Source organism: Cervus elaphus, chromosome 13 (genome assembly GCF_910594005.1).
Source record: "Cervus elaphus chromosome 13, mCerEla1.1, whole genome shotgun sequence".
In the NCBI taxonomy this organism is placed as follows: Eukaryota; Metazoa; Chordata; class Mammalia; order Artiodactyla; family Cervidae; genus Cervus; species Cervus elaphus.
In genome coordinates, this window is record NC_057827.1 from 7089410 (window position 1) to 7108851 (window position 19442).

The 19442-nt window shown below is 51.8% G+C and overlaps 1 protein-coding gene across 2 annotated transcripts in view; it reads right to left on the reverse strand.

Annotated features, from left to right (window-relative positions):
• Positions 1-19442, reverse strand: part of ATP10A (ATPase phospholipid transporting 10A (putative)) — a 183789-nt gene that overhangs the window by 48848 nt on the left and 115499 nt on the right. Inside the window, exons 3-8 of one of the 2 annotated variants that reach the window (XM_043921314.1) lie at positions 14481-14566; positions 5867-5973; positions 5372-5503; positions 3997-4127; positions 2833-2979; positions 2205-2457 (exon numbers count right to left, since the gene is read on the reverse strand). In XM_043921314.1, coding sequence (XP_043777249.1) covers positions 2205-2457; positions 2833-2979; positions 3997-4127; positions 5372-5503; positions 5867-5973; positions 14481-14566 — 856 coding nt within the window. The remainder of the gene's footprint in view (positions 1-2204; positions 2458-2832; positions 2980-3996; positions 4128-5371; positions 5504-5866; positions 5974-14480; positions 14567-19442) is intronic. The other variant, XM_043921315.1, reaches the window with a different exon arrangement.

Genomic DNA, 19442 nt, shown 5'->3' on the forward strand with positions numbered 1-19442 from the left:
CACAATTGCACTCATCTCACACACTAGTAAAGTAATGCTCAAAATTCTCCAAGCCAGGCTTCAACAGTACATGCACTGTGAGGTTCCAGATGTTCAAGTCAGATTTAGAAAAGGCAGAGGAACCAGAGATCAAACTGCCAACATCCACTGGACCATCAAAAAAGCAAGAGAGTTCCAGAAAAACATCTGCTTTTGCTTCCTTGACTACACCAAAGCCTTTGACTGTGTGGATCACAACAAACTGTAGAAAATTCTGAAAGAGAGAGGAATACCAGACCACCTGACCTGCCTCCTGAGAAATCTGTATGTAGGTCAAGAAGCAACAGTTAGAACAGGACATGGAACAACGCAATGTTCCCAAATCAGGAGAGGAGTACACCAAGGCTATATCTTGTCACCCTGCTTATTTAAGTTAAATGCAGAGTACATCATGCGAAATGCCAGGCTGGATGAAGCACAAGCTGGAATCAAGATTACCAGGAGAAATATCATTTACCTCAGATATGCAGATGACACCAACCTTATGGCAGAAAGCCAAGAGGAACTAAACAGCTTCTTGATGAAAGTGAAAGAGAAGCGTGAAAAAGTTGTCTTAAAATTCAACATTCAGAAAACCAAGATCATGGCATCTGGTCCCATCACTTCATGGCAAATAGATGGGGAAACAGTGGCTGACTTTATTTTTTTGGGCTCCAAAATCACTGCAGATGGTGACTGCAGCCACAAAATTAAAAGATGCTTGCTCCTTGGAAGAAAAGCTATAACCAACCTAGACAGCATGTTAAAAAGCAGAGAGGAAAAAAAAAAAAAACAGAGAGATTACTTTGCCAACAAAGGTCCATCTAGTCAAGTTTATGGTTTTTCCAGTAGTCATGTATGGATGTGAGAGCTGGACTATAAAGAAAGTTGAGCACTGAAGGATTGATGCTTTTGAACTGTGTTGTTAGAGAAGAGTCTTGAGTCCCTTGGACTGCAAGGAGACCCAACCAGTCCATCCTAAAGGAAATCAGTCCTGAATATTCAAGCTGAAACTCCAATACTTTGGCCACCAGATGTGAAGAACTGACTCATTGGAAAAAACCCCGATCCTGGGAAAGGCTGAAGGCAAGAGGAGAAGGGGATGACAGAGGATGAGATCGTTGGATGGCATCACCGAATCTATGGATATGAGTTTGAAGAAACTCTAGGAGTTGGTGTCGGACAGGGAAGCCTGGTGTGCTACAGTCCATGGGGTTGCAGAGTCGGACACAACTGAGTGACTGAACTGAGTTATGCCTTCTGTTTATGTGATTCATTTTAACATGAAGAATATGATGGATATCATGGTAATTCTTGATTTTATAAAAGTCACAAAAATCTCATGCTTCCAACAGATCTTTCCCACCAAATGCCCCTAAAGAACAGCTTCCTATGCCTCCATGTTGTCCCCCTGTCTGTATTTGCTTCTGTTTCTGTGGCAGGGTTTGTTTGATGTTCTGAGATGCCATTCCAGGGATGAAGGGGAGTCCTGCTTGCAGAGCAGGTGCCCCCTCTCTGGGAGGCATGATGGCCCCAGAGACACTTCTGTGGCCATGGGGATTCTCTCCTGATTCAGATGGGTGGCGGGCTATAGTCCCTCCTCGACATAGGAAGCAGATAACTCCCCTGTGCATTCAGAGGGGATGGAGGGAGGCAACCAAGGATGAGAAAGCAGGTGGGAGGAGGAACTGACTGCCCAAATTCCAAAGAGAGGTGACAGTTCTCTCTGGAACATTGTATTTCATTGGAAAGAACACAGCATAGACTGCCCAATACCCTGCTGAGCATTTGCAGCTGATAACAAGGAAATCGATGGGTGGCAAAGGAAACATCTCTTTGCCTCTTGGTGTGAGAGAGACCGAGTGCCTCTGATGTGAGTTCCTCAAAGTTTTCCTCCTTGGCTCTGCTTGTCTGGCAGAAAATGAGTGTTTAAGCAGATGCCCACCACACCATACAGTGCAGGGAGCAGGGTGCCATCGGCACTGAAGAGAGGGCTTTTCTGTAAATGCTGGTCCAGAGTTGCTTTGACAGCCTTTGTTTTATTCTTCCCCCAAAATCATCAATCCCTGAAGCGCTGTGTGTGTGTGTGTGTGTGTGTGTGTATACACGCACACACAAGCACACAGGCATGCAGCTCTGATAGCTCTCTGGTCCTGCCCAGATGGGAGCTCTGTCCCCAGACTCACCATTTGCATCATGAGAATACTCTATGCCAGACACAGTGCATCTTCGGAAGACCATCTTATTCTCAGTTAAAGTGCCCGTTTTGTCTGAGAAGATATACTGTATCTGCCCTAGGTCTTCCGTGATGTTCAGAGCTCGGCACTGTAGTTGCGAGTCTGTTTCCTCGTCGTATAGTTCTATATCCTGGTTAATGAAGTACACTTGGCACACTTTAACAATTTCAATAGAAACGTACAAGGAAATAGGGATCAAAACCTAGGAGACACAAAACACAGAGAATGAACGGCGGTGAGGACCTGCGAGCTGGGGGTGTTGTTTTCAATTTAAATGACAAATAACTATAACTGCAAGTAAGCAGGGACTATACTGTACCTTTCAGAGCTTAAACAGGCTGGCTTAGAGTCAGTATTGTTAGACTATTAGAGTATTGGCAAAGAGTTTAAACTAGGGCAGCCTATGGTGCCACAGAGAGGAAATCCACTATCATGTCTGGAAGCATGGAAACCAGGGCTTGTATAGAAGCAAGCATTTTCATGTTACTAAGTTGCACGTGAGAGAAGCTAGGGAAGGAGAGAGAGAAACAAAACACATGGCACAGTCAGAGTCCTGAAAAGCAAAGTCACCTCGCACCCAGGCTGAGCCGGGGCTCCCGATGGCAGGAGCTGCCCGTGCCGCAGACACACCCCACCGTTCAGGAGAGACAGTCTTTTCAGAGGCGGGTTCTGTGCTGGAGGACAGTCTCTGTGATCTTGTACAGTACAGAGCAGAGGCAAGAGGCTTTGAGAAGAACAGTCACAGTTATGCTTTGACAATTCAAGAATAACGTTCATAAAATCAACGTTCAATTTTGTCCTTATTTGTGGAGTAACCGTATTATGCTGATACTTACAGGTTCAGACTATCACGTTCTGACTAACTGGGTTCTTTGGATAACTTAAGCATATGTAAATGCAACGCCTACTACAGTACTAACGCAATGCTAGAACAAAATTTGCATTCATAAAAGGAGACTAATTTGGAAAGTTAAATAAGACTATTGCCCGCAGTGTGAAGCACATGTAAAAAAGATAGAGCCTGCCTTTAAGGCAAAGGCTAAACCTTCTGCTCATTCTGTCTCCCTAAGGAGGGTGGCAGAGATGCTGGCTGCCCCTGCCACTCCCACAGGCCTGTGGGCCATAGTTTCTCAGTTAATGATGGGGACTTGTTCAGGAGGCATGGGAACTAATGATAACAACAACAATGATAACCAGTGCTGCAAACTGCAATGTGACATCCTGAACCGACTCCTGGAAAAGAAAAAGCACATCAGTGGAAAGACTAGTAGAAGCTAAATAACGTCAGGAATCTTGTTCGTGGCAGAGTCTTAAAGCTGGTTTCTCAGTTTTGACAGAGTACCATGGAAATGTAATACAGTCACATTAGGACACACTTGGTGAGGGGCACGTGAGAACTCTCTGTACTATTTTTTGTAACTAGTCTGTTGATCTTAAAATTATTCTAAAATAAAACATGGGCTTTCCAAAGAAGTAATTGAGTGAAAAAAACACTGATCAGAAAACCAACCCCTCAGAACCTAAGAATCTTAAGAACAGTAAAGGAGAATTTTAACTTGAAAAGCACCCCAGAAAAGGTCCTTTAGATAAGCTAGGTGGAACACAAAAGGCAACAGATTCATCAGGTGAATCTGTGCTCCTCCCAGATGCAGAATTTGTAGGAAGCTCTTAGAGACTATGGTGATTTGAAGTTCTCACCAGAAAGGTAAAGCAACTAGCAGACGGAACTTAGTATTGTTACCTGCAAAACTATTATCATTGTCAAAAACGAGTAAACTGCAGCTGGGACTGGGGATAATGAGGTGCCATCAGACTCAGGGACATCAAATAATGATTTCTTCTCTTGATAGCGCTGCACCCACAGTCCGTGTCCTGTAGCAAAATTCAAAGAGAAACGTCATTCACCCAGTAGAGAAATAAGAGTAGTGCTAGTCCAAATTATAGCAGCACTTTTAAGACTGTCACTCAACACAAGCACACCGGGCTTTGTGAGCCCGGCTGGCCACCAAGAAAGCAAAGCCCATGGTACTGTTGGCACCATGATCAGAGTGCTGGAAGGCAGGCCCTGGGACTGGGACTCTGCCCCGGACCTTCCCCGTCGCTGGCACCAAACAGCACATGGTCACGACGCGGGAACTGGGTGTGTGCGGGCAGCTGCCAGTGAGAACCCCAGAGATGAGTTTCCCAGCGAGTGTCTCACAACACCCTAGTAGGCTCTGAATACTGAATACTGCCTGTTGTCCGTGCTTGGAGATTAAAAATTCACATCTCACAGACTCAGAACCAGTGAAGTTGCTCAGTCGTGTCTGACTCTTTGGGATTCCATGGACTGTAGCCTACCAGACTCCTCCACCCAGGGAATTCTCCAGGCAAGGGTACTGGAGGGGGTTGCCACTTCTTTCTCCAGGGGATCTTCCCGACCCAGGGATCAAACCCAGGTCTCCCGCATTGCAGGCAGACATTTTACCATCTGAGCCACAAGGGAAGTTCGACAGACTGAGAAGCCAACGGCAACACACATGATCTCACCACGCCCAGCTGATGACAGAGCCCTTTCATGCCCACAAACCTGTGCCTTTCACAGGCTCTGAGACCCATCACACCTGGGCATGCTGGCAGCTGAGAAGGGGCATGACGATCATTTGCCCGGAGGTGCCATGTGCTTTCCTGCCGGGCGCCCCCAGGCAGGTGAGGTCTGGAGGCCACGGGAGGCCGCAGGGGCCGGAGCCCACCCTCAGCCTAATTGCTAGCCCCTTCTAGAACCCAAATAACGTTTGCCCTGTTTTCCCAGAGTCCCTATTAGTAGAATTTGTGCTTCTACTGCTCTTCTTCCTGCTATCAGAAGGTCAGTATCACTTTTTCCACTGGAATCATAGTAGATGTGATTAGGCTGTCCTTCCACCAAAGAAGTTGCCAGTTCCAAAAACACCGCTTTGCCGAGCTCATGCATTGAGGTGTCTCCACGTGGCCTCACTGGGACAAACACCCCATGTCCCAGCCCGGGACAGACGCATGTAAATTAGAGCACCAGGTTAGGAGGAGACAGGCAGCCTGGTTGGCGTGCCTGGGGGCCGCCCAGCAGTGCCCACTCCTCACGGCCCTCTGAGGAGACGTACCGATGGCTGAGAACAGAGACATGCAGATGAGGAGGAGGACACACCAGAGCACGTCGCAGTTCATCTGCCTCTCCAGCTGGCTGCGCTTGTAGCGGGGGCCACTGTTGTTCAGCAGAGCCTTGGTCTCGTGTCCTGCGGGGCAGACAGAGCACAGCGATGCATCAGGGCCAGCAGGGACGGATGGACTGAAGGAGGCTGCCATCCAGCAATCCGCAAGGGACAAGCTCAGTCAGAAAACCGGGCTCCACAGTTCATCTCAAATGTGTGACCACCTTGGGGCAATGCAGAGAAAGAAATAGGCTAACATGCTAAGAACACTCCCGGTCCAGATATTAAACATTTTGCTTCTTTCTGTTCTCCTGGTTTTCTGCAATGGGTTTATGCTACTTTGATAATCAGGAACAGAATGAAACAATGAGGGAGCCATGTCCAGGAATACCCAGCCCACTGTGGCAAGCCAGCGCTTGTCCCAGACGGGTGACACGCAGCACCCACCTGCATAGATGACAATACCGACGACGGCTTCCGTGTTTCGGAGGGTGCAGCCTCGAAGCAGCAGATTTTCTTTGTAGAGCCCAGCCTTTTTGCCATTGTCATGTATGCTGTGAGGGAACAGTTGGCATGGGTCAGGAGGGTGCTCAGGACTCAAGCAGTACCACCAGGGAAGGCAGGCCTAGACTGGCAGCTGGAGAGCGGAGGGGCGGAGGGGCCCAGTGGGTCTCGGCAAGAGCGGAGGTGGGGCTATACAAACTGCTAGAAGCCTCCCCAGAGCCTGATGTTTGTTCACTTACTTTGCCCATGGGCTTTGTTGAACAATAAGAAATGCATAATTTCGTCTCTGCTCCTGGTTCCTGACCCAGGGCTCCTAACACCTTTGTAAACAGGAGTGCTAGAATAACCTTTGATTCTAATATTTAGCCCTAGTACCTGGCACAGAGCTCCCCAAATTCTTGTAATTTCCTAAGTGATAAGAGCACTGGGAATATCCGCTGTTCTGATACTTGGTCTTTGAGCCTGGCTGTTCCTGACACACAGGACTGAGCCTGTCACCCGTGGGATCTGACACTCTCCCCGCGTGGTGTCAGAACTGAGCTAGACTGTGGGACAGCCGGCTGATGTCACAGGATTGCCTGGTGTGGGAAAGACCCACACGTCAGAATTGGAAGCAGGACCACGGTAGGCTTGTCACCACAGAGGCTGGCCACAGCTAGAGAGGGCAGAGCCCGAACCGGGGCCCGAGGCGGGAAGCTTGCCTAGGAAGACCCTGCCCTCGGCCTGCTCACCACGGGGAACTCTGCTCCTCACCAGTGCACCTCATGTTGTCACAAAGTGCAAATATTTCTCAAGAAAAAGGGATCACACTGGTTTCAACAATAGTGTCAACATTCAGTTCTTCTTATAAAAAGTCGTTAGAAACATCAACATGTTAAATTTGATGTGATAAATTCCATGAGACAATTTTGTACATTTGGCTTACTGGGCTTCCCAGGTGGCTCAGTGGTAAAGAATCCATCTGTCAATGCAAGCAGATATCTAAGGTGTGGGTTCGATCCCTGGGTCGGGAAGATCTCCTGGAGGAGGAAATGGCAACCCTCTCCAGTATTCCTGCCTGAAGAATCCCATGAATGGAGGACCCTGGTGGGCTATAGTCCATAGAGTTGCAGTCAGACATGCCAAGTGACAGGGCATGAGTTATTTATATTCAGAGACTATATAAAGTTCAAGCAACTGCTTTTTAAATTCATTTTCTTGACCCATTAATGGCAGGTACACCCTCAGCCCTGTTGGCCAAGACTGTCCTATGCTAGGGCCTTTCTGGCGTGGATGGGGTCCTAGGAGCCTGATGTGGATGGGGTCCACGTGGACAGGGTTCCAGGAGCCTGATGAATGGGTCACAAGGGGAGGCCCTGGAAGCTTCCAGAACTCAAGCAGGAGCTCAGCCTGACCTCCATCAATCAGGCAATAGCCCCTGCCTTCCACGAAGTTACCTGCTCACAGCCTAGGTGGACAGGCCTCTCCAGCCCTCCTGCCCACCCCCAGCCCCGTCTCCTTTTCTCAGGTCTTGAGGCCAATCAAAGACCCCTGCAAGTACCATCCCTCCCATAGCCCCTAACACAGTGCCCACTGACCAGGAACAGAGCTGGTCTGGAGAGGAACAAAGTCAAAAGGAGCCCGTAAGGTGTTTTCCTGGAGGAAACAGCACTTCCTGCCACTTTAGTCCCTGGTCACCTGCATGAGGGACGTGTCAAACACAACCCGCCTTCTTCACAACCAGGGACATCAGAATATTTCACAGTGAAGAAAAGAAGCTAAACAATAAAGATAAGGCCAAAGCACAAGCTGGGGGACACATTTCCTGCAAACCTGGTATTTACCATCACAGCATCAGTTTCTGCAGAACTCATGCAAAATAACATGCGGGCCCATGGGCAACCAACCCTGTGCAATACCCCCTTTGTGGCAATTCCAGAACAGAGTACATTTTCACTTTAAAAAGAGATTCAAGACTTGAGACCTCAGTGCCAGCTAAGGCGTCAAGACACCCGCATGCGGGAGACGTCACACACAAAACCCAGCTCCGCCGCCACAGTGCTCTCTGCAACGGCCAGGCACAGAAAGCGCTCCTCAGGACAGCAGCCGAGGACATGTCATGCAAACCAGACCAGTCAGGTGTACTCAGAACAAGAGATGAACTCAACGGAAACAAGAGAAAGGCCTTTACTCCATTAAGCTTCCTTTGACATGACCTACACCTACTGTGCGTAGGTGTAGCAACTAGGTATAGTAGTTTAGCAACTACTGTGCTTTCTAACGAGACCAAGTCAGACCAGAGCTGATCTCGGTGGGCTCCCTGGCCTGTTTACGGCTCCTGGCCGCACACACTGACGATGAGGACTGTGCTCTGAGCGATGCTGCTGCGTCAGAAGGGGAGAAAGGCTGAAGAACAGCGCCACCTCGCAGGTGCTCGGTAGCAAAAGGGCCGCCTCGGTCACCGGAGGGAGAAAGTCCCTGCCGAGGGCAGCAGGGCCCACCAGGCCCCGGGCAGACTCTGGGAAGGGGCATACGACAGTGTGAGCCCAGCACACTGCCCTCAGCAGCTCTTTTTTATGGGCTGACATGCGTTCTCCCCCAGAATTCGTTTCTTTAGGTCCTAACCCCAGTATCTCAGAATACTGCACCTGGAGTCAGGTCTTCAAAGAGATGATTAAGTTAAAATGAGGGCATATGAGTTGGCCCTACCCCCACACGCCTGCTGTCTCTATAAGAGGAGGAGATTCGGACGCAGACTCAGACAAACGCAGAGGTGAAGGTGGTGTGGGGACACAGGGAGAAGGTGGGCGTCTGTACGCTCCGGAGAGGGGACCCGGGAGATGCCAGTCCTGCCGACACTTGGATTGCAGGCTTCCAGCCTCCAGAACCATGAGACAGTATGTTTCTGGGGTTTAAGCTGCCCAGTCCACGTTAGGCCGAGCAGATGGACACATCCTTTAACGTTTAATCTGAGCCATGCAGAAGAGCTCTTGGTTGGCGGCCAGCATCCTGAGGTCCCCTGTGGTCACGCAGGCTCTGTGGCCTGCAGGCAGGGACCCCAGACCCCGCTTCATGGAGAACTTAGGACAAGAAACAGGGCCCAGCTTTACAGCTGGAAATGGAACCTTGAATCAGCAGACAAAACCAACTAACTTCTCTGCTTTATTCATTCTTTAGGAGTAAGTGAAAATGGTTAACCAGTGGCTTCAAAGGCCACCATCACTCTGCCGTGGAGCTGCTGGGCGAGCGGAGTGGGGTGCCCTGCATGGCCAGAGTCTACATTCACAGCAACCCTCTGGGCTGCCAGGGCCCAGCGGAAGATGTGGGCAGTGGTGGTATTTCCAGCTCCTCTCTCTGAGGATTTCGTAAGTGCTTCAGTAAAGGGACGGGGCTTCCCAGCTGTCACAGTAGTAAGAATCCACTTGCAGTGCAGGAGACGCATGAGAAGTGGGTTTGGTCCCTGGGTCGGGAAGATCCCCGGGAGAAGGAAACGACAACCCACTCCAGTATTCTTGCCTGGACAATCCCATGGACAGAGGAGCCTGGCGGCCTACAGTCATGGGGTTGCAAAGAGTCAGACAAGACTGAGCAACTCAGCACACACGCACAGCTAAAGGGACTGCATTCAGGTCAATGAGCAGGGGCTTCCCTGTGGCTCAGTGATGAACCCGCCTGCCAATGCAGAAGACACAGGTGTGATCCCCGACCCAGGAAGATGCCACATGCCGCAGAGCAACTAAACCCCTGTGTCACAGCTACTGAGCCTGAGTGCTCTAGAGCCTGTGCTCTGTGACAGGAGAAGCCGCTGAGTGAGGTGTCCACAGAGCGCAGCTAGAGAGAAGCTCCCCTCCTCCAAACTGAAGGGAAGCCTGCACGGCAGTGAGACCCAGCACAGCCAAAAACTAAATAAATAAATAGAGTCATAAAAGCCAGTGGCCGTTAGAGCACACTGGAGTCATGAGGCGCTTGACATTTTTATTTTAACAGCCTGAACTATGTTTCATATGCTGTGAAATTCATCCATTTAACGTGTACAGCTCAGGTTTTTTGGTGTATTCACAGAGTTTTTCAGTAATCCCCACCAGCTAATTTTAGAATGCTTTCATCAGAAAGAAACCCTATACCCATCGGCAGTCACTCCCCATTCCTCCCCCACGTCCAACCCTGGCAAACCACGAATCCACGTTTTGCCTCTAAAGATGTTCCTACTGCAGGCATTATACATCAATGGGACCACACAGTATGGCTGACCCCACCCTCTGGCACGAAGCTCTGATTCACAACGTGTCTTTCACCCCATTGTCAGCCACCATTCTGCCCAGAATGTGATGGAAGCCAGGGTTCAGAAACACAGGGCAACTTTCCTAAAGGGAAGGGGAAGAGCTGGGATTCTGTTTGGGGACGTCTTGGTACACTCTCAAGCAAGGTTAGTTCTCCAGCTACAAACAGCTAAGGTTTCACGTTTGGATTAAGAGTGAAACCCACTGGCCTCCTGGTGGCCTGAATGGGGTTACAGGACGGCAGCTGAGGCCGGGCTGAAGGCGGGCCGCCAGGGGCAGGCAGCGAGAGCCAGCAAACCAGGGAACTGGCTCCGCAGCTGCTCTGGCCCTGAGGCTAAGCTGCAGCTCTCCCGCCCAGGGCAGCCCCAAGCCTGAGCTTCAGGACCAGGGGCAGGCAGAAGCCCACTCCCTCCCTTCTGCTTGGCGGAGGGCTCGGGACCTGGGCCCAGGCCCCTCTACTGGGGCCTGCTCAGCCGCCTACCCCTCCCCAGCACTGTTTCTGCAGACCTCCGCCGGAGTCACAGAGGGAGGCGTTTTCAACACACCACCACCAACAGCCAGCTCCAGAGCCCTGGCTGGACAGGCCTATCCATGAGAGGCCCGTCTGCACCCTGACATCCTTGTAGCAAATCCCAATACTGCCCAGTAGAGAGAGCAAGGCACAGCTGCAGCGGTGGTCTAAGCACTCAAGACCTGAGCGGCCCAGGCTCTGGTGGAAGCCACAGGTAGGACAGCCTGTTGGGAAAAGTGAGAAAATACACGACAGGGCTGGACCAGAGCGGGGAGGCCCCTCCCCCGGGCAGCACCAGCGAGGAGGACGCAGGAGCGCCAGCTGGAGGCGCCCGTCTGGGCAGGCGAGTCGGCCTGGCTGCGGGCGCGGCACCGTCCGCTGGAGGCGTCTTCCCGGGAAAGGCCGCTGGGCCCGCCGTGCGAGCGGTGCTCGCTCGGACTGCAGGTGGGTGAGCGCCGCAGGACACCCCCTCCCGGGCCAACGCAGTCCCCGCCCGGGGAGGTCCCCTGGAGATCTCCAGCCGGGCCTTTGTTATTTCTCTCCCTACCAAGTGTCCCTCTTCTTTTTTCGAGGCTTTCATTCCCGGCTCGGCCCTTCCTTTTCCAGACCCATTTCTAGAAAGAGTGGTTGAAACAGGAGTCCTCCTCCGCCCCGTCATCAGCCCCCACAGCGGGGCCCTTCTCCCTCCAGGGCTCCCGCAGAGTCCGGCGCACCAGCGCTTCCTCTCGACCTGGGCTCCTGTGCTTCTCCCACCGCGCTGCCCTTGGACGAGCACCCCGGCCCCTGCTCCCGGCTGTGGGAACCGCTGTCTGGACCCTGTCCTCTCGTTCCCTCTGACCCTGACCCACGGTGCTCTGCTGTCTCTCCATCGTCAAACACAACCTGCAGACAGAGGCTCCTCAAACCCGGAATTCAGCCCCTATTCCCCGAACTCCTATCACATGCACTTTTTCTATCAGCTGGGTCATTCCACCAGATGAACTTGCTCATCAGCTCCTCATGTGCAGGGAATCCCAACTCCCATCTCTCCTCCACCAGTCTCTTCCCTGTTCCTCACATAGGAGACAAGCCCTCCTGCCGGCCTGCTCGTCCACTGGATCTTCCTCCCCAGGGAGTATTCGAGTTCTCTGCTGGGCCTCCCTGCTAACTGGGCTGTGTCCCTGCTCTATCGTATGACAGCATTAACCCAGAAGCAATGACCGTAATAGTGGCCAATGTTTATTAGGCACCCACCCTCCTGAAAGCTTTCCACAGACTAAACTGACAAGCTTTGCACCCATGACACAAGGGCCTCCTGGATTCTCCCCATTATACAGATGAATAGAGTAGAGTAGTTCACTGGCACTGTCTTGCTGGAAAGCGTGGGCTCCAGAGTCTGCCAGTCTCAGTACAAGCCAGATGTAGTGAATATCCCTGTTTAACAGAGGTATTAAAAAGCAGAGATACTTTGCCAACAAAAGTCCACATAGTCAAAGCTGTGCTTTTTCCAGGAGTCATGTATGGATGTGAGAGTTGGACCATTAAGAAGGCTTAGTGCCCAAGAATTGATGCTTTTGAACCATGGTGTTGGAGAAGACTCTTGAGTGTCCCTTGGATGGCAAGGAGATAAAACCAATCAATCTTAAAGGAAATAAACCCTGAATATTCATTGGAAGGACTGATGCTGCAGCTGACGCTCCAATTCTTTGACCACCTGATGCAAAGAACTGACTCATTGGAAAAGAGCCTGATGCTAGGAAAGACTGAAGGCAGGAGGAGAAGGGGACGACAGAGGATGAGATGGTTGGTTGGCATCACTGAGTTTGAGCAAGCTCCTGGAGATGGTGAAGGACAGGGAAGCCTGGCGTGCTGCAGTCCATGGGGTTGCAGAGAGTCAGACATGACTGAGTGACTGAACAACCAACAAACACAGAGGGAGCTCCCGAGGGCAGAACCAAAAGCTGCTGACTCGGGGCTGACGTCCCTCCAGCTCTAGTCCATCTGGGGCAGGCAACAAGTGTGTGGGGGTGGTCTGACCACAGGCGCCTGACGCCCCGCACAGCAGGAGGGGACCGGCCACAACGCAGCCTGAGAAGGAGGTCAGAGTTGTCACCAAAAGCTACCCATCAGCAAGAATACCAACAGAACGTTCTCCCTAAAGGCTGCCCCCACCTCCTTCACTTCAGGGTTTGCTCTGTTCTGCCCGCCGGGCCCTGGAGATTTTGGGGTGATGCCAAGGATGGTGTACAAAGTCTGGGGCTGGGGGTGGGCAGTGCACACAGGGGTTGGGAAACCCACAGAAGAGCATTTCAGACGGAGGCCTGAGTATCTGCCCCCAAATTTTACAGCTGACATTTTAGGAGTTTTCTTATGAGTTTTACCCTCCTTTAACCAGTTCCTTTAAGGGGTGACCTAACACTTCCAAGTTCTGGTTGATACTCAGGCAAGAACAGGCAAGCACTGGCAGTTTCAGCAGGTGTGAACATCTCTTGCCCTTCATGGTGCATTTTTCATTCACCGACTCTCCCATCGCCCCCAACAAGATGGGGAGCCCACTGCGTGCACACAGGCAATGATGCTGGATGTGTCAGGAAAGCAGAAGACTCAAACTCATGCCAAAAGCTCCTGCAGTGGAGTCCTCCCAGGAGCAGAGCTCCAGCCCCACCCACGTGTCTGTGGCGGCCACGCTGTGCCTTGTCCTCTAAGCAGCATCCCGAGGAGCTGGCCCCGCAGACCTGACCGGCTGCGGGAGGCCCCAGCTCCCCGCATCACATCTGTGGCCCCCAGGCTTGGTCTACACAGCTGCCCCCCCGCAGGGCGTCCCCACCAGCAGCAGCTCCACAAGTCCATGTGGCCCCCTGTTCTCTCCCACCTCCCTTTTCCCCACACCCCATCCACGGCCTGCACAACTATTAACATGATTACGGGAATTTCCAACCATTTGCAGAAGTACAAGAGTGGCCCTTACTTCGCCCGGACAGCCCCCAGCCCAGCTTCAACTAGCACCACCAGGCAGCTGATCCCACGTCATTCATCTACCTTTCTTGTCTCTCTGTTTTGGAGCAAGGAGCTGGACTATTTATTTAACATGCTCGAGGACTTTTAATTTTGTTTATGTCTCTGTGTTCCCCTGACTACAGTGAAATAAACAAGATGGAAGGCATTTCTTTGTATTCAGTTCACTGCATTATCCCCAGATCCTTAAGAAGGGCCTAGCACACAGCAGTCAGCAAATACTTGTTCAATGGCTGAAGAGTATGAACGAAGGCATGAACTCCCAGGCAGGCTCCTTCTGCCTGGCGTCTGTGCTTCCACTTACGGGGCACGTGCAGTCACCGTGTTTCTCACCCCCCACCTTCCCAGGTTGCTGGACGGAGGGAATCTGACCAGCGTCCACAGCCGACAGGCTCTTGTCAAGCAGCCCCATGAGCTCAGGGACAGGGCAACAGTCCTGAAAGGCTGCACTCACACACATACGCACACGGTGTTATACTATACACCCTGGGCCATCGAACAACATGGGTGTGAGCTGTGTGGTTCCACTTATTCACAGGGTTTTTTTCGGTAAACACAGTATTACACCATCCAAGTTTGGCTAAATCCACAGACGCAGGACTGCAGATCCAGAGGGCAGACTATGGGACTTAAAAATCCGTGGTTTTGGTACCCTGGCAGGTCCTGGGATCAATCCACCAAGGACACTAGCAGGGTTGGCACCCCACACCGCAAGCTGCTCAAGGGTCGACTGTACACACTCACATCGTTTGTCAAACAGAAGGGTAAGCCCAGGCAGAGGTCTGATACTCACATGCACCCACGGAACCTACTCAGGTCGTTGTTGGGCTTCTCACACTCGATTATGCTGGTGAACGTCAAAGGATTGAATTCCGAGACCTAAAATAATAGCGCATACACATTAGAGAGATCTGGGGTCAGCCTTGTCCATCTACAAGTCACTTGCTTCTCAGTCTCCCACCTACAGCGGCAGCATTTCATGAAGGTCTCTGCGTTTGTAACCTGTGCACGCGCACACGCGTGCGCATGCACACACACACACACACACACAGCCTGTGCATTTTTGTTTCTATGGTGAACGACAGCTGTCAGTGAGCCCACAGGACTGTAGCTTTAATGCAAATTAAGCACATATGGTAGAAGAGGGCAGGGAGGAGTTGAGTTTCTTGAAACAGATAGCACCTTCCAACTTTCTACACGGATTCGGAGAAGCAGATTCCATCTGAAAAACAGGAGCTTAGAATAAAAATATCATTTCCTCAACATGCTCTAAAAATTCTTCACAGATATCTGGGGGCAAATATTTAAATGATCAGTGTGTAAGCCAATAATTTCTTTACCCTTCTGCTTGATGAAAAAGTGAGAGCTCTCAGAGCCTGGCACCAAGAGGTGAAGCGAGGCCTGGCTCGTGTGGAGAGATGCGTGCAGAGAGGGAAAGGGCGAGAAGGGTGGGTGGCAGGGAGTGAACGAGAGACACGGGGGACACACCTCCAGTGTAAACTAGGGAGGACCATCTGCAGATTTTTAAAAGCAGCTTGCTTTGATCAGACTGGCCATTCTCTTTCATCCATCAAGCGTCACCACGTGGTTAAAAAAAAAAGATGTGTCTTGGCTCATGCAAGCATAGCATTACAAGAAAAGGGTAACTGGTTAAACATCAGAGGGATGGTGGAAACACTGGTGACCCCCCTCCCAGGTAACGGTTACTCCAGCACAACAGCGCCCCCCACTTGGCAGAGAAGCTGGCTGTGAAGGTAATGACTCAAAAGTTAGCCCAACTGTTTTCCAGGCTGTCAGGGACATTACAAGAACTCACTACATAGTAGTAGCTTGATTCCATAGCTGAAAAGAAAGCGCTGCTTTAAGACTCTTGAAGTTTCATTAGCTGTGGGTACCTCTCTCCGTGGACTGAAATGCCCTCTGGCTCTGCTCCAGAGTACGACTATGCTTGGAGGAGTGTGTTTATTTCAGGCCTTGTGGATCCTTCTGAAGCCAGGCGGTTGCCTTTTCCAGGACAGACCTCTGCAGATGCAACGCCCAGGACGGGTGAGCTCCCCAGCACACCAGGGTTATTCTTGGCAGACAGGGAGGGCTGACTTAAAATACTCTGTCTCTGTTTATGATTCTTTCTCTCGAAGAAAAATGTAATGTGCATGGCTCAGAGACTAGAACATTCTGTCTCTGGAGCGTCAGAGCTGCATTTGTAACCTTCTATCAATAAGCCTGTGCCCTGGGGAATGTGTGTGCCCAGGGCACGGGATGCCTGCCTTCGTCTGCTTGTTGGGGAGGGTTTTTAGAACTGGAGGGATCTGTAGAGACTGTTCTGGATTGAACTGTGTCTCCTCACTCCCAACCCCAGAACCCCTATGTTGAAGTCCTAATCCCCAGTACCTCAGAATGTGACTGTATTTGGACACAGGGTCTTTACAAAGGTAAGTAAGGTAGAACGGGATCATTGGGGTGAGCCCTCGTACCTCAGGCAATCGGTCTGGTGCTAGCGTGTGGACATGCACACACACACACGCACATGTATGCGCACGCACACGCTGAGGGATGACTGTGAAAAGAAAGAGGGAGGAGACACCCATCTACAAACCAGGGAGAGGAGCTTCAAACAGAGCAATGCTGTGAACACCCTGACCTTGGACTCTGTGGCCTCCAGCACCACGAGAAAATAAATTTGTTATTCAGGCCACTCTGTAGCCCTAACAAACTACTATAGAGTCCATCTTTGAGTTTCCCATTTTAAAAGGGTTTTGTGTCTGGAGCACATCTTTTGGATAAGAAAATTCTACTTACCCTGATTGTTTCCAACTTAACTGGCTATCTCTTAATACCCCCATGTAAGAAATATATTTATTTCTCTCTCCACCCAATCATTTACCCATCCACTTCCTGCCAAACTGGGTTCAAGCTGGTGCCCAAGTCATCCATCAGCCAAGCTTCTGTTGACCCAGCCCCAAAGCAAGGATAGAAGGTCCAGTCCACCATTCTATGCCAAGCATGCTAACTCCATATTTTTAATATGAGGAAGGTGAAAAAGTTCTGGAAATGGATGGTGGGAGTCACTGCCCAAGACTCTGAATGTGCTTAATATCACAGAACTGCACATTCAAAAATGGCTAAAATGGGGGAATTTGCTGGAGGCCCTGCACTTTCACTGTGGGGGCGTGTCAGGGTACTAAGATCCCACAAGCCCGTGGCATGGCCAAAAGACAAAAAGTTCAATGTAACAAAGATGCTCTACCTTGAAAATAAAAATGACAAAAAGGGTAAATTCTGTATTGCGTATGTTTTACCACAATAAAAAGTTTAAAGAAAGCAAATATAAACAAACACTGAGAACTGACTGTGAATAAAGAGATGAATCATCAAGTAGTACCTAGCTCCGAAATCTAGGAATTTCAGCACAAGTGCGGAGAGCCTCATGCTTAAGTCACCCGAGGGCACCTCTACACATCGCTGGTATCATTATCATCACCATCAGTCATAGCTGCGGTGCTCTGACAGCTCACCACCCCTCACAGCACCACAGTGAGGTCCGTTTTCAAACCAGTTTTAATGCGCGGTGATGTAGGACCATGCCCACAGTTACGTGGCCGGGGGGTGACTGAGGGGGGCTCCTCAGTGTCTCAGACATCCAGCTCAGCTGCCTTGCCAAGACTGCCTTGCACTAATAAGAAAAAATAATGTAGATATGTATATGTATAAAGATGATATATATATATGTATATGTATAAGCCAGAAAGTGTACAATTGGTTTGACAGAAACTGCCAAACAAACGTGCCTTCAAGTTTTAATGTTTTCAAAAACATGTGTCAATTAAATGTACCCCCTTCCCATCTTCAGCAATGGCCTTGGATGCAGAGTTAGCACCATTCACTCAAAACTGTAGCAAAAAAAATCAGGAGCCCTAGGATCTACTCCTGGTTCTTCTGATTAAGAACTGTGGGCCTCCTGGCATTTTGACTCAGCTCTCAAGGTCTCTGGAGACCTGTGGAATCACAGGTCCACGACTGCAGAGGTGATTCTAACCCCCCCACCACCCCCCCACACTGCAGCGGCCTCGGCGCTGGGGGCACTGCAGTAGCAGCATGGTCAGCAGGGGTCCCAGCCGCAGCCCTCGGCAGCCCGCTCACCGCGGCTGGGCCCGGCGTGCCCACACCTCTGCCAAGGGTGGTGCCGTCGCTCACTGCAGTCTCCACATCCCAGCAGGCACTTCACTGGCAGGAAAATGCGCATGGTTTCTACTGCAAACATTTTCCAAGCTTCTTTGGACCAAGTGATTTGACCTCATTAGGTGGAAAGGGAGGCAGGGCAGTGACGTGGGGAGAGACCTGGGCCCTGCCTCTGAACTTGCCTTTCCCTAGAAACGGGGGCAGCGGAGAGCCTGGTGAGCCCGCTCACCCGGGGGGCATGCCTCCCCCTCCCCACAGACGCTCCTGTGTGCCCCGGATGCCTGGCGCCCTCTCAGGCCGACCAGCTACCTCCCGGGCTGCGCTCCGGGTCAGCCCCACAGGGGAGCCAGGGTCTGACTCAGCAATGCCCAGAGCAGTGACTGAATGAATGCCTGATTCATCAGGAAAATTCTTATCAATACTGTGCTTCCTGCTTGCATTAAATGAATCACTAAAGAGTATTCCATAGAGGCAAACATGGACATCTTCCACCTGAAAACAGAAGCACTGAGGTCTGCAAAAGTGCGTCTATAGTCCACTGAAGCAGACACATAGTGTTTTACCATAAAAGAAGTTCTTTAGACAGTCTACATTGCTTAGCAGTCGGGATAAGCACGTGTCCCAGCAGGAGCCCCGCCTGGCTCTCACCATGGAGATGCTGGAGTGAGGATGGGTGCTCTGGTTTCTGGGCAATGTGGTCCCAAAGGAGGCAGGGGAGAGGGCACACGGAGCCAGGAGCCCAGACGTGGGCACTCAGGGGAGAGGGCACACGGAGCTAAGACGCGGGCACTCAGGGGAGAGGGAGGACACACGGGGCCCAGACGCAGGCACTCAGGGGAGAGGGCACACGGAGCCCAGAACACGGAGCCCAGATGCGGGCACTCGGGGGAGACAGCACACGGAGCCCAGATGCGGGCACTCAGGGAGAGGGCACATGGAGCCCAGACGCGGGCACTGAGGGGAGAGGGAGGACACACGGGGCCCAGACGCAGGCACTCAGGGGAGAGGGCACACGGAGCCCAGAACACGGAGCCCAGATGCGGGCACTCGGGGGAGACAGCACATGGAGCCCAGACGCGGGCACTCAGGGGAGAGGGAGGGCACACGGAACTCAGATGCGGGCACTCAGGGGAGAGGGCACACGGAGCCCAGACGCGGGCACTCAGGGGAGACGGCACACGGAGCCCAGACGCAGGCACTCAGGGGAGAGGGCACACGGAGCCCAGACATGGACACTCAGGGGAGAGGGAGGGCACACGGAGCCCAGAGGCGGGCACTCAGGGTGAGGGCGCACAGAGCCCAGACGCGGGCACTCAGGGGAGAGGGCACACGGAGCCCAGATGCGGGCACTCAGGGGAGAGGGCACACGGAGCCCAGACACGGGCACTCAGGGGAGAAAGAGGGCACACGGAACTCAGACGCGGGCACTCAGGGGAGAGGGCACACGGAGCCCAGACGCGGGCACTCAGGGGAGAGGGAGGGCACACGGAGCTCAGACGCGGGCACTCAGGGGAAAGGGCACACGGAGCCCAGATGCGGGCACTCAGGGGAGAGGGCACACGGAGCCCAGACGCGG